Raw genomic sequence first — 13646 nt, 5'->3', positions numbered from 1 at the left:
ATTTTGCCCCCCGCCAAACGACAATGTCAGAAGGAATCTATCGCCATTAATTGCTATGGGAACCCGTGATTCATTTAAAGTCATTTCAGTTGAGATATTGATGAAGGCAACCACAACTTTAAATGAGGACTTACTACATTTAAGACACTATATAAATGTAAAATGGAGGGCAGCGCGGTGGTGCAGTGGTTAGCACTGCAGCCTCACGGTGCCGAGGTCCCAGGCACGAATCCTGGCTCTGGGTCACTGTCCCTGTGGAGTTTGCACATTCTCCCTGTGTTTGTGTGGGTTTCACCCCCATAACTCAAAGATATGCAGTGTAGGTGGATTGGCCACGCTAAATTGGCCCTTAATTGGGAAAATGAATTGGGTACACTAAATGTATTTAAAAAATAAATGTAAAATGTCCGAGGGTGTTTCATAGGTGCGTATTAAAAAATATTTGACACTGAGCCAAATAAGGAGATATTAGGACAAGTGAACAAATGTCTGGGAAAAGAGATAGGTTTCAAGAAGCATCCCAAGTAGAAGAGAGGTGAAGAGAGTTAGGGTGGGAATTTCAGCGCTTAAAAGTCCAGACATTTGAAGGCACGGCTACCAATGGAGAGGCAAAGGAACAAAAGACAAGATAATACCTGGAACAAAAAATATACCTAATTTATTACTTACCCTTATTGATGGAATCAGTATCAGGTAGGACAGCAATATTGTGCACTGAAGGCGGCTGAATGCTTTTAGAATCTGATGAAGGAATGACAGTAGGTGGTGTCTGAGGTAGCTGTACATTCACATCATCCAAACTGATAGTTAGTTTCACAGTGTTCTTTGCTTTCTTCAGCAAGTTTATAACCTAAGAAAATCCCAGCAATTTATTAATTTTTTAATGTAACAAATTTTAAAAAATTTGACATGCAGAAAAAAAGAGACAAGAGAAAATTTGACCGTACTCAATCAAACGATGCTCGCAAAAAGAACATAATGTCTAATGTTAGATGCAATTCCATGATTGTGCAGCATTTGCTGTACAATCCTGATTGTGCTAATTAGATGAATAATCAATTGACGGTGGGTCGAAATGTGGCTCACTTACACTTATCAGATGCTACATATATTCCTATGCAGGGGCCGGTCCTCTGCAAACAAAAAGGAACATGACCAGATATGTTTGAATGCTCTAAAGCATGGAGGACAATAGGTCCATTTTGCATTTGCCATGGCAACTCCTTAACCATCTGAGCTGACTTGCCAACCAACCAGCACCCCTTTTCTCATGCAGTATAAAGTGTTGATCCCATTGAAATTTGGCATTCTTGTGTCTGTCTGACAATAGGTTTTGACAGCATGTCTCTTCTTTCAGCAACACTTAAGCTCTGTACTATCAAGTGGCTAATTGATGAGCATTGAAAATGAAATGTGATTACACACTTTTTAAAAAAAGTATGGGGTTACTTCATGGTTACGGAATATCATGTAACAAGCTTAAAGCATTGTTCATCCTGTAATTTTGATGTCATCACACACCTACATTAGCTCAGAATAGTCATAACATATACAGTCAATCAAAATGAACAGTGATTTAAAGGTTGCAATTTGATCTCTGAGGTTAAATTGTGGTTATAAACTAGCTTGGTTTCTCTGAAACAAAATGACAGGAACCATAGAAAACTGTAACAAGTTAGTTCAGTTTGCATTTGAAAGAGAAAGGCAGACAAATGTTTAGATGGGCTCTTAACCAAAGCAGCTAAAATTTCTCCCGCCAGATGCTGCCAGATCTGCTGAGGTTTTCCAGCATTTTCTCTTTTGGTTTCAGATTCCAGCATCCGCAGTAATTTGCTTTTATCCAGCTAAAATTTCTCTTTAAAATCCAAATTTATTTGATGAGATCATTGTTTTGCCACCATTGCCACATCTTCATTGTTAAGAATATATACATAGGACTTGTGAACATCAATCACGGAGCAAAACTCTAAAAACACCCAGTCATTGGGGAGAATTCTAACCATCAAAAATGGATGAACCTTTGGAAATTCGGGGCGTGATTCTCTGCTATCCGGCGGTGGGGGCGTACCGGCGCCAAGGAGTGGCGTGAACCACTCCAGCGTTGGGCCGCCCAGAAGGTGCGGAGGATTCAGGGGCTAGGCTAGCACCGGTGGGTTGGCGCCGCGCCAGCTGGCACCGAAGGGCTTGGCGCGGCACCAACCAGCACCGAAGGGCCTCCGCCGGCCGGCACGAGTTGGCGCATGCGCAAGAGTGCCAGCGTTTACTGCCGTCATCCCAGCCCATACGCAGGGGTGTTCTTCTCCGTGCCAGCCATGGCGGAGTGTTACAGCGGCTGGCGCGGAGGGAAAGATCCCCCCGCGCCCCCACGAGGACTCTGCAGACTGCCCGTAGAGCCAGGTCCCGCCGGTACGGACCTGGGGTAATATACGCCGGCGAGACTGGCCGAAAACGGGCACCCACTGGGCCCATCGCGGGGGGAGAATCGCCGGGGGGAGCGGGCGCTGCCAACGGCCCCCGACCGGCGTGACGTGATTCCTGCCCCCGCCAAAAAACCGGTGCCGGAGAATCTGGCAGCCGGCGTCGGGACGGGATTCACGCCGCCCCCCCCGGTATTCTCCAGCCCGGCGGTGGGTCGGACAATCCCGCCCCTGGTGTTTAACCACACCCACAAAAGAACTAAAAGTTTGGTAAAATGGATACGTTTTAAGGAGCATCTTAAGGAGGCAAGAGTGGTGGAGAGTTTTGGGGTGGGAATTGCAGAGTTTAAAGAAGAAAATTACAAATAACAGAAAAGCAAAGTGCACTGCTAGTGGACCATATCACAGGAAACACTTTACTGAATATGAGAAGAGAATAGTCGATTCATTCACAAGCAAGGCTTTGCAAGGTCTCAGATATTGGAACAATGCACAAACACAACTGGTATGTGCCATATTCATCACAAACCAGATACTGCACTGCACAATTCAACTAACTGTCCACTATCCAGATGGAGGGATCAATGTAATTCCCAACTGCTTTCTTCAGTCACTGGCTAGAATCTGGATTCACTGTCACAGAGGATGTGGTGGAGGTATATTCAATCATAGTTTCCAAAAGGGAATTCGGTAAGTATATGAAGAGAAAACATTTGCAGGGCGAAAAAAAGAACTAAGGAATGAGACATGGATATGGCAGGCTGGATGAGTGCTATAACATTCTATAATTCATATATAATTCATGGAGTTCAATATTTGTCTATTATTACACATATTATCAAAATTCATAGCTTTAATGATATGCATGCTATCTGGGATTCATACATACTGACTAAATAAGCAGATAACCAACAGAAAAAGCATACTAAAAGGAGATTTTATCAACTGGATATAAGCTGTGATGTACAATTGGCTATAAGCTGTGAATGTACAATTGGCTATAAGCTGTGATGTACAATTGGCTATAAATTGTGAATGTACAATTGGCTATAAGCTGTGAATGTACAATTGGCTATACGCTGTGAATGTACAATTGGCTATACGCTGTGAATGTACAATTGGCTATAAGTTGTGAATGTACAATTGGCTATAAGTTGTGAATGTACAATTGGCTATAAGTTGTGAATGTACAATTGGCTATAAGCTGTGAATGTACAATTGGCTATAAGCTGCGAATGTACAATTGAATATAAGCTGTGAATGTACAATTGGCTATAAGTTGTGAATGTACAATTGGCTATAAGCTGTGAATGTACAATTGGATATAAGCTGTGAATGTACAATTGGCTATAAGCTGTGAATGTACAATTGGATATAAGCTGTGAATGTACAATTGGCTATAAGCTGTGAATGTACAATTGGCTACAAGTTGTGAATGTACAATTGGATATAAGCTGTGAATGTACAATTGGATTTAAACTGTGAATGTACAATTGGCTATAAGCTGTGAATGTACAATTGGCTATAAGCTGTGAATGTACAATTGGCTATAAGTTGTGAATGTACAATTGGCTATAAGCTGTGAATGTACAATTGGATATAAGCTGTGAATGTACAATTGGCTATAAGCTGTGAATGTACAATTGGCTATAAGCTGTGAATGTACAATTGGATATAAGCTGTGAATGTACAATTGGCTATAAGTTGTCAATGTACAATTGGCTATAAGCTGTGAATGTACAATTGGATATAAGCTGTGAATGTACAATTGGATATAAGCTGTGAATGTACAATTGGCTATAAGATGTGAATGTACAATTGAATATCAGCTGTGAATGTACAATTAGCTATAAGCTGTGAATATACAATTGGCTATAAGTTGTGAATGTACAATTGGATATAAGCTGTGAATGTACAATTGGCTATAAGCTGTGAATGTACATGACAGGGAGCTCGCAATTCAACTTGCAAACAGTAAATATCCAGGCAGCACATGAATATGGAATTAGTAGCTCCCTTGGGTAACAATGACCACAACTATATTCAATGTGACCATACGTACATCAATTCTGCAAACTAACACTGAGATGCACTATCTGAAAAGAACCCAATTCAAGAGATGAGCTGAAATGATTTAACACTGGGGGAAATCTTGAGGAAAAACCTTTGCCCATGGAAGTAATTTTTCCAACCCTCATTTTCGCCCCTCATGCGACAGAAATTTATTTTTACCAACAATTCATCAAGAATTGTAACATAGATACAAGATTAATTGGTACCCAAGCAAGGCCTTCTTTCAACAAATATTTATATTAGGAGGTGGCCTATTAATGTGATGTATAGAAACAACTACATTAAATAACAGATAAAGTGCAATATTAAACAGATACTAAACCTTTTCAACAGGATGACCCACAACAGGTTCATCATCCACTGCCAAGATACGATCTCCAACCTTAACCTTTCCATCCTGTGTAAACAAAGATCTATTAGACACTGACTACAGAACAAATGCTGTGTCTTAAAAATAGGATTGCATAGGAAATGACACAGAAACTGGCCCAACCATTCCAAGCCACTGTTTATATTCTGTTCAACCCTCCACCATCTATCTGTATATCAATCCATCGATATAATCCTCTATTTCCCTTCTTTTTCATCTGCTTGCCTACTGTTTCCTAAAGTACATCATTCGTTATTATATTTTTAATTTCTAGATATTCTTCCATTCTCACCTGCAGTAGGGATTCCATTATTCTTCCCATCACCAATGATGACTAGTCTATAATACCCTGGATAGGTTCTATTCTCCCTTGAAGGTCAATATTATGTTAGCTATTCACCAGTCCTCTGGCAATACATGTTTCTAACAAATTATTAAATATGTGTCATAATTTATCTGCTACCTCTTATCTAGATTTATTTAAAATTTGTGGATAAAATCCATCTTGTTCAGGGGTTTTAACCTCTTTGAATATGACTAGTTATTTAATGGATCCCTTTTTAAAAAAGCACTTAAGGCGCTATTCTCTCCCCCCCCCCCCCCCCCCCCCCACGCTGGGTGGGAGAATTGCCGGGGCACCGTGTGAATCACGCCACGCCGCCCCGACCCCCGCACGGGATTCTCCCACCCGCCCCGGAAACCAGCGGCGCGCGATTCGTACCGGGCCGCTCGGAGAATCGGCGAGCGGCGATTTAGAGTACCCAATTCATTTTTTTCTAATTACGGGGCAATTTAGTGTGGACAATCCACCTACCCTTCACATCTTTGGGTTGTGGGGGCAAACCCACGCAAACACAGGGAGAATGTGCAATCTCCACACTGACTGTGACCCAGAGCCAGGATCGAACCTGGGACCTGGGCAGCGTAGGGCGATAGTGCTAACCACTGCGTCACTGTGCTGCCCTAACAAACTTATATTTCTATTGTTCCTTTAGCATAATGAAACATCCAAAGGTGCTTCACAGGAATTATGTAAAACAAAGTAAGACACCTAGCCACTTAAAGAGATGCTACAACAGGTGACCTAATTGATATTTAGGTTTCCTTGTTAAATATTAAAGCAAAGTAAATATTTAATATTTCTGCCTTCTCTCTATTATGCTTATCCCTAAATGGCCCTATTTCCATCTTAACCTTCTGTTTTTTAATGAATGTGCCTGCAAAATATTTTTCTGTTTCCTTTCACGTTCCTTGACAAGTTAATTTTGTAGTTCCTCTTTGCCTTACTAGTTTTTTTTTCTTCTCTCATAATCCCTTCATATTCTCTCTTATCATGCATTCCTCTGCATGAATTGGTAATAGTATTGGTCAAACCAGGTCAGTCAGGGCAGCCTTGAGGGGGAGTTCATAGCATGTATCCACGACAGTTTTCTCGAACAGTATGTAATGGAACCTACGAGGGAACAAGCGGTCCTATATCTGGTCCTCTGTAATGAGACAGGAATAATTAATGATCTCATAGTTAGGGATTCTCTCGGAAGGAGTGATCAGAGTATGGTTGAATTTAAAATACAGATGGAGTGTGAGAAGGTAAAATCCAATACCAGTGACTTGTGCTTAAACAAAGGAGACTACAATGGGATGAGGGAGAAATTGGCTATGCTAGATTGGGAGCAAAGACTTTATGATGGGACAATTGAGGAACAGTGGAGGACTTTCAAAGAGATTTTTCATAGTGCTCAGAAAAAGTATAAACCAGTGAAAAGGACTGTAGGAAAAAGGATAATCAGCCATAGATATCTCAGGAAATAAAAGAGGTATCAAGTTGAAAAGGCAAACAAAGTGGCAAAGATTAGTGGAAAACTAGATATTGGGAAATCTTTAAAGGTCAACCGAAAGCCATGAACAAAGCTATAAAGAAAAGTAAGATAGATTATGAGACTAAACTACCTCAGTATATAAAAAGATAGCAAAAGGTATCTACAAATATATAAAACGAAAACGAGTAGCTAAGTTAAACATTGGTCCTTTAGACGATGAGAAGGGAAATTTAATAATGGAAAATTAGGAAATGGCTGAGGCACTGAACAGGCATTTTGTGTCAGTCTTCACAGTGGAAGACACAAATAACATGCCAATAATTGTTGGCAAAGAGGCTATGACAGGTGAGGACCTAGAAACGATCATTATCACTAAGGAGTAGTGTTGGGCAAGTTAATGGGGCTAAAGGTCGACAAGTCTCTTGGCCCTGATGGAATGTACCCCAGGGTACTAAAAGAGGTGGTGGGGGAAATAGCAAATGCACTTGTGGTAATTTACCAAAACTCGCTGGTCTCTAGGGCTGTTTCGGACGATTGGAAAATAGCAAATGTGACGCCACTATTTAAGAAAGGAGGCAGACAAAAGGTTGTAACTATAGGCCAGTTAGCTTAACTTCAGTAGTGGAGAAAATGGTTGAATCTGTTGTTAAGGAAGAAATAGTGAGACATCTGGATAGAAATTATCCTATCGGGCAAACACAGCATGGGTTCATGAAAGGCAGGTCACGTTTGACTAATTTAGTGGAATTCTTTAAGGATATTACGAACGTTGTGGACAACGGAGAACCTGTGGATGTGGGGCATCTGGATTTCCAGAAGGCGTTCGACAAGGTGCCGCACAATAGGCTGCTGTATAACATAAATGTGAATGGCTTTACAGGTAATGCATTAGCATGGATAGAGGATTGGTTAACTGACAGAAAGCAAAGAGTGGGGATAAATGGCTGTTTTTCTGGTTGGCGGTCAGTGGCTAGAGGTGTGCCTCAGGGATCAATGTTGGGTCCGCAAGTGTTCACAATTTACATAGATTATCTGGAGTTGGGGACCAAGTGTAATGTGTCAAAGTTTGCAGATGACACTGAACGTCTGCAAAGGGATTATGGACAGTTTAAGTGAGTGGGCACGGGTCTGGCAGATGAGTTCAATGTTGATAAATGAGAGGTCATCCATTTTGGTAGGAATAACAGCAAAATGGACTATTATGTAAATGGTAAAAAATTGCAGCATGATGCTGTGCAGAGGGACCTAGGTGTTCTTGTGCATGAATTGCAGATGCAGCAAGTAGTTAAGGCGGCAAATGGAATTTTGTCCTTCATTGCTAGAGGGATGGAGTTTAAAGGCAGGGAGGTTATGTTGCAGCTGTATAGGGTGCTGGTGAGGCCACACCTGGAGTACCCTGTTTTACCAGGATGTTGCCTGGTATGGAAGGCATTAGCTATGAGGAACGGTTGAATAAACTCGGTTTGTTCTCACTGGAACGACGGAGGTTGAGGGGCGACCTGATAGAGGTCTACAACATTATGAGGGTCATAGACAGAGTGGATAGTCAGAGGCTTTTCCCCAGGGTAGAGGGGTCAATTACTAGGGGGTATAGGTTTAAGGTGCGAGGGGCAAGGTTTAGAGTAGACGTACGAGGCACGTTTTTTTACACAGAGGGTAGTGGGTGCCTGGAACTCGCTGCCGGAGGATGTGGTGGAAGCAGGGACGATAGTGGCATTTAAGGGGCATCTTGACAAATACATGAATATGATGGGAATAGAGGGATACGGACCCAGGAAGTGTAGAAGATTGTAGTTTAGTTGGGCAGTATGGTCGGCACGGGCTTGAAGGGCCGAAGTGGAGGTTCCTGTGCTGTACTTTTCTTTTTTCTTTGTACTGTGTACAGTTTTGGTCTCCTTATTTGAGAAAGGAAGTACTGCCACTAGAGGGTGTGCAGAGGAGATTCACTAGATTGATTCCAGAGTTGAGGGGATTAGCTTATGAGGAGAGACTAAGTTCACAAAAAGATCAGCCACGATCTTATTGAATGGCGGAGCAGGCTCGAGGGATCGATGGGTCACATATACCCTCCATTGTTCCTTTATGCCTTTATATAACCATGGAGTCTCATTGGTGTTTACAAAAAAATCATATATCCTTGATTTAAAATTCAAATTAGTTCACAACTACATATAGATATATCGTATACATAAATATGCACATGTATATTGTTACAGAATACTGCAAGCAGCCAATATTTCAAAACAAATAGCCCACACTGATGAAGCTGCGTGTACAGAATGCTTGTTTATAAGTCGTCTTTCAGTCACAACTACCTGAGAAGTTTGTCGTATTGCAGTATTGCAATATACATTAATACATCCATCAGTAAGTCAGTAGTTATATATTTTTATAAAGACAAACAAAATGTATTTTCAACTGAGTTAGGAAGTTGTGGGTTCAATATCCAATCCAGAGACTTTGAGCACAAAACCTGAGCTGACATCGATGTGTCCTACACAGAAAGTGCTGTTGGAGTATATAAAAGGTTCCATGGCAATATTTTGAACGAGGCCAGGGGAGCTTGCCAATGTTTCTCCCTCAATCAGCATCACCTAAGTTGGGATCTTGCTATTCTGAACTTGGTTATACCATTTCATAAGTCAAAACTGGGTACATTTCAAAAGTGCTTAATTATCTGCAAAGTGCTTTGGGTCCTCCTGAAATCATGAAGGGCGCTATACAAATGTTAAGTCCCATCTTCTTCCAACTTACCTTTGATGCTGTGCCATTTTCTGTTAGACTCTTAATAACCACACCATCATGTGTACTCTCTTCACTAATTGCAATTCCAAGTCCACCTTGATCCTAAACAAATAAAGAGCAACCTTGCTTTGTTTTCATATTTATATATCTAGACAAATGTACACACACATTAGTAGTACTATTAAAGACAGCTATTAATTTCATGATAAATCGGTACAAAAGGACTGACATTACCTAATCCAGGAATGACACCGCAAAGGAATGGTAATGCTCAGTAGGAAATATTTTGAAGAGTAATACGGGGCAGACAATTCATTAACCAGCTCAAAAGGACAAACAAAGAACAAAGAAATGTACAGCACAGGAATAGGCCCTTCAAGCCTGCGCCGACCATGCTGCCCGTCTAAACTAAAACCTTCTACACTTCCAGGGTCCGTATCCCTCTATTCCCATCCTATTCATGGGCGGGATTCTCCGACCCCCCGCCGGGTCGCGCGGCGATCTGGCCCCGGGGGGGTGCCCCCACGGTGGCCTGGCCTGCGATCGGGGCCCACCGATCCGCGGGTGGGCCTGTGCCGTGGGGGCACTCTTTCCCTTCCGCCTCCGCCACGGTCTCCACCATGGCGGAGGCGGAAGAGACTCCCTCCACTGCGCATGCGCGGGAATGCCGTCAGCGGCCGCTGACGCTCCCGCGCATGCGCCGCCCGGAGATGTCATTTCCGCGCCAGCTGGCGGGGCACCAAAGGCCTTTTCCACCAGCCGGCGGGGCGGAAATTCGTCCGGCGCCGACCTAGCCCCTCAAGGTTGGGGCTCGGCCCCCAAAGATGCGGAGCATTCCGCACCTTTGGGACGGCGCGACGCCCGTCTGATTTGCGCCGTTTTGGGCATCAGTCGGCGGACATCGCGCTGTTTCCGGAGAATTTCGCCCCATGTATTTGTCAAGATGCCCCTTAAATGTCATTATCGTCCCTGCTTCCACTACCTCCTCCGGTAGTGAGTTCCAGGCACCCACTACAATCTGCGTAAAAAACTTGCCTCGTACATCTACTCTAAACTTTGCCCCTCTCACCTTAAACCTATGCCCCCTAGTAATTGCCCCCTCTATCCTGGGAAAAAGCCTGTGACTATCAACTCTGTCTATGCCCCTCATAATTTTGTAGACCTCTATCAGGTCGCCCCTCAACCTCCGTCATTCCAGTGAGAACAAACTGAGTTTATTCAATCTATTCTCATAGCGAATGCCCTGCATACCAGGCAACATGCTGGTAAATCTCTTCTGCACCCTCTCTAAAGCCTCCACATCCTTCTGCTACCAGAATTGAACACAATACTCCAAGTGTGGCCGAACTAAGTTTCTAGACAGCTGCAACATGACTTGCCAATTTTTATACTCAATGCCCTGGCCAATGAAGGCAAGCCGTATGCCTTCTTGACTACCTTCTCCACCTGTGTTGTCCCTTTCAGTGACCTGTGGACCTGTACACCTAGGTCTCTCTGACTGTCAATACTCTGAGGGTTCTACTATACACTGTATATTCCCTACCTGCATTAGACCTTCCAAAATGCATTACCTCACATTTGTCAGGATTAAACTCCATCTGCCATCTCTCCGCCCAAGTCTCCAAACAATCTAAATCCTGCTGTATCCTCGGACAGTCCTCATCGCTATCCGCAATTCCACAAACCTATGTGTCGTCTGCAAACTTACTAATAAGACCAGTTACATTTTCCTCCAAATCATTTATACATACTACGAACAGCAAAGGTCCCAGCACTGATCCCTGCGGAACACCACTAGTCACAGCCCTCCAATCAGAAAAGCACCCTTTCATTGCTACTCTCTGCCTTCTCTGACCTAGCCAGGTCTGTATCCATCTTGCCAGCTCACCCCTGATCCCGTGTGATTTCATCTTTTGTACCAGTCTGCCATGAAGGACCTTGTCAAAGGCTTTACTGAAGTCCGTATCGACAACATCCACTGCCCTACCCGCATCAATCATCTTTGTGACCTCGAAAAACTCTATCAAGTTAGTGAGACACGACCTCCCCTTCACAAAACCGTGCTGCCTCTCGCTAATACGTTCATTTGCTTCCAAATTTGAGTAGATCCTGTCTCGAAGAATTCTCTCCAGTAATTTCCCTACCACTGACGTAAGGCTCACCGGCCTGTAGTTCCCTGGATTATCCTTGCTACCCTTCTTAAACAAAGGAACAACATTGGCTATTCTCCAGTCCCCTGGGACATCACCTGAAGACAGTGAGGATCCAAAGATTTTTGTCAAGGCCTCAGCAATTTCCTCTCTAGCCTCCTTCAGTATTCTGGGGTAGATCCCATCACGCCCTGGGGACTTATCCACCTTAATATTTTTCAAGACGCCCAACACCTCGTCTTTTTGGATCTCAATGTGACCCAGGTTATGTACACACACTTCGCCAGACTCAACATCCATCAATTCCTTCTCTTTGGTGAATACTGATGCAAAGTATTCATTTAGTACCTTGCCCATTTCCTCTGGCTCCACACATAGATTCCCTCGCCTGTCCTTCAGTGGGCCAACCCTTTCGCTGGCTACCCTCTTGCTTTTTATGTATGTGTAAAAAGCCTTGGGATTTTCCTTAACCCTAATTTGCCAATTACGTTTTGTGACCCCTTTTAGCCCTCCTGATTCCTTGCTTAAGTTCCTTCCTACTTTCCTTATATTCCACACAGGCATCGTCTGTTCCCAGCCTTCTCGCCCTGACAAATGCCTCCTTTTTCTTTTTGACGAGGCCTACAATGGGTGCGATTCTCCCAGCCCCGCGCCGGGCCGGAGAATCGCCGCAATCACGACACGCCAACGCCGGCGCACGATTCTCCGAGATGCGGAGAATCGGCGCCATTTGCGCCGGCTCGTTTGGCGCGCCTCCTGTACAAGGCCGGGCCGCCGATTCTTCAGCCCGGGTGGGCCGAGCGGAAAAGCAGTGTCCCGCCGGCGCCGTACACTCCTGGTTGCTGCCGGCGGGAACTCTGCGCGAAGGGTTGGGGGCAGCCTGTGGGAGGGGGGGGGGGGGCCTCCGTCCCCGGGGGGCCCCTCGGATGGGATCTGGCCCGCAATCGGGGCCGACTGATCGGCAATCCAGCCTCTCCCCCCCGGGCCTACTTTTTTGCGCATTCGGCCCCAGAACCCCCGCGCTATGTTGCGTCGGGGCCGGCGTGTTCCGTAAAGCTACAGCACATGCGCGGGTTGGCGTGTCGTAACTGCGCATGCGCAGGTTGGCGCCGCCCCCAGTGCGTGCCAGGAAGTGAGGCAGGAGCGGCATGAACCGCTCCAGTGCCATGCTGGCCCCCTACGGGGCCAGAATCGCTAGTGCCCGTGCCCATTTCGCGCCGTCGTGAAACGTGACGGCATTCACGACGGCGCAGACACTCTGTCTCACCATCGGAGAATCGTGCCCCTAATCTCTCGTTATCCAAGGTTCCCGAAATTTGCCATATTTATCCTTTTTCCGCACAGGAACATGCCGATCTTGAATTCCTTCCAACTGACATTTGAAAGTCTCCCACATGTCAGATGTTGATTTACCCATAAACATCCACCCCAATCTAGGTTCTTCAGTTCTTGCCTAATATTGTTATAATTAGCCTTCCCCCAATTGAGCACATTCATCCAATGACCACTCTTATCCTTGTCCACCAACACTTTAAAACTGACTGAATTGTGGTCACTGTTCCCGAAATGCTCCCCTACTGAAACTTCTCCCACCTGGCTGGGCTCATTCCCCAATACCAGGTCCCCTTCCCTAGTTGGACTATCTACATATTGTTTTAAGAAGCCCTCCTGAAATGAAGCAAAACATCCCGGAAAAATTCTCATCTGTTCGCAACAATAGATACAAATTGGAAATTCAATACATCTTGCATATTTCTCAGAGCAACAAGTATAAGTTTTTTCAACGTGACCTTGCATTTAAAAGGATGTTCAGCATAAACGGATTTGACAGCAAGACTCAAATAGCCAACTGGCAAAATAATTACCAGAAGAAGAAAACTGTGTGGCAGATGCAGATGTTACAAGACCAACATGTCACATCTTGGGACCCAAGATCAGTTCTGCTCATCATAGAATCATAGAATTTACAGTGCAGAAGGAAGCCATTCTGCCCATCGAGTCTGCACCGGCTCTTGGAAAGAGCACCCTACCCAAGGTCAACACCTCCACCCTATCCCCGTAGCCCAGTAAC

General features: G+C 44.3%; 1 protein-coding gene across 18 annotated transcripts in view; it reads right to left on the bottom strand.

The window, feature by feature from the left end:
* The window catches only part of LOC140429761 (multiple PDZ domain protein), a 488055-nt gene that overhangs the window by 73728 nt on the left and 400681 nt on the right, over window positions 1–13646 (bottom strand). For all 18 annotated transcript variants that reach the window (XM_072517160.1, XM_072517164.1, XM_072517169.1 and 15 more), the window contains 3 exons: window positions 9435–9527; window positions 4813–4887; window positions 670–850 (listed from right to left, as the gene is read on the bottom strand). In XM_072517160.1, coding sequence (XP_072373261.1) covers window positions 670–850; window positions 4813–4887; window positions 9435–9527 — 349 coding nt within the window. The remainder of the gene's footprint in view (window positions 1–669; window positions 851–4812; window positions 4888–9434; window positions 9528–13646) is intronic.

Source organism: Scyliorhinus torazame, chromosome 9, assembly GCF_047496885.1.
Source record: "Scyliorhinus torazame isolate Kashiwa2021f chromosome 9, sScyTor2.1, whole genome shotgun sequence".
Lineage (NCBI taxonomy): Eukaryota > Metazoa > Chordata > Chondrichthyes > Carcharhiniformes > Scyliorhinidae > Scyliorhinus > Scyliorhinus torazame.
Note: the sequence above shows the minus strand (reverse complement) of the source record. Positions and strands in the feature narration are given on the sequence as shown.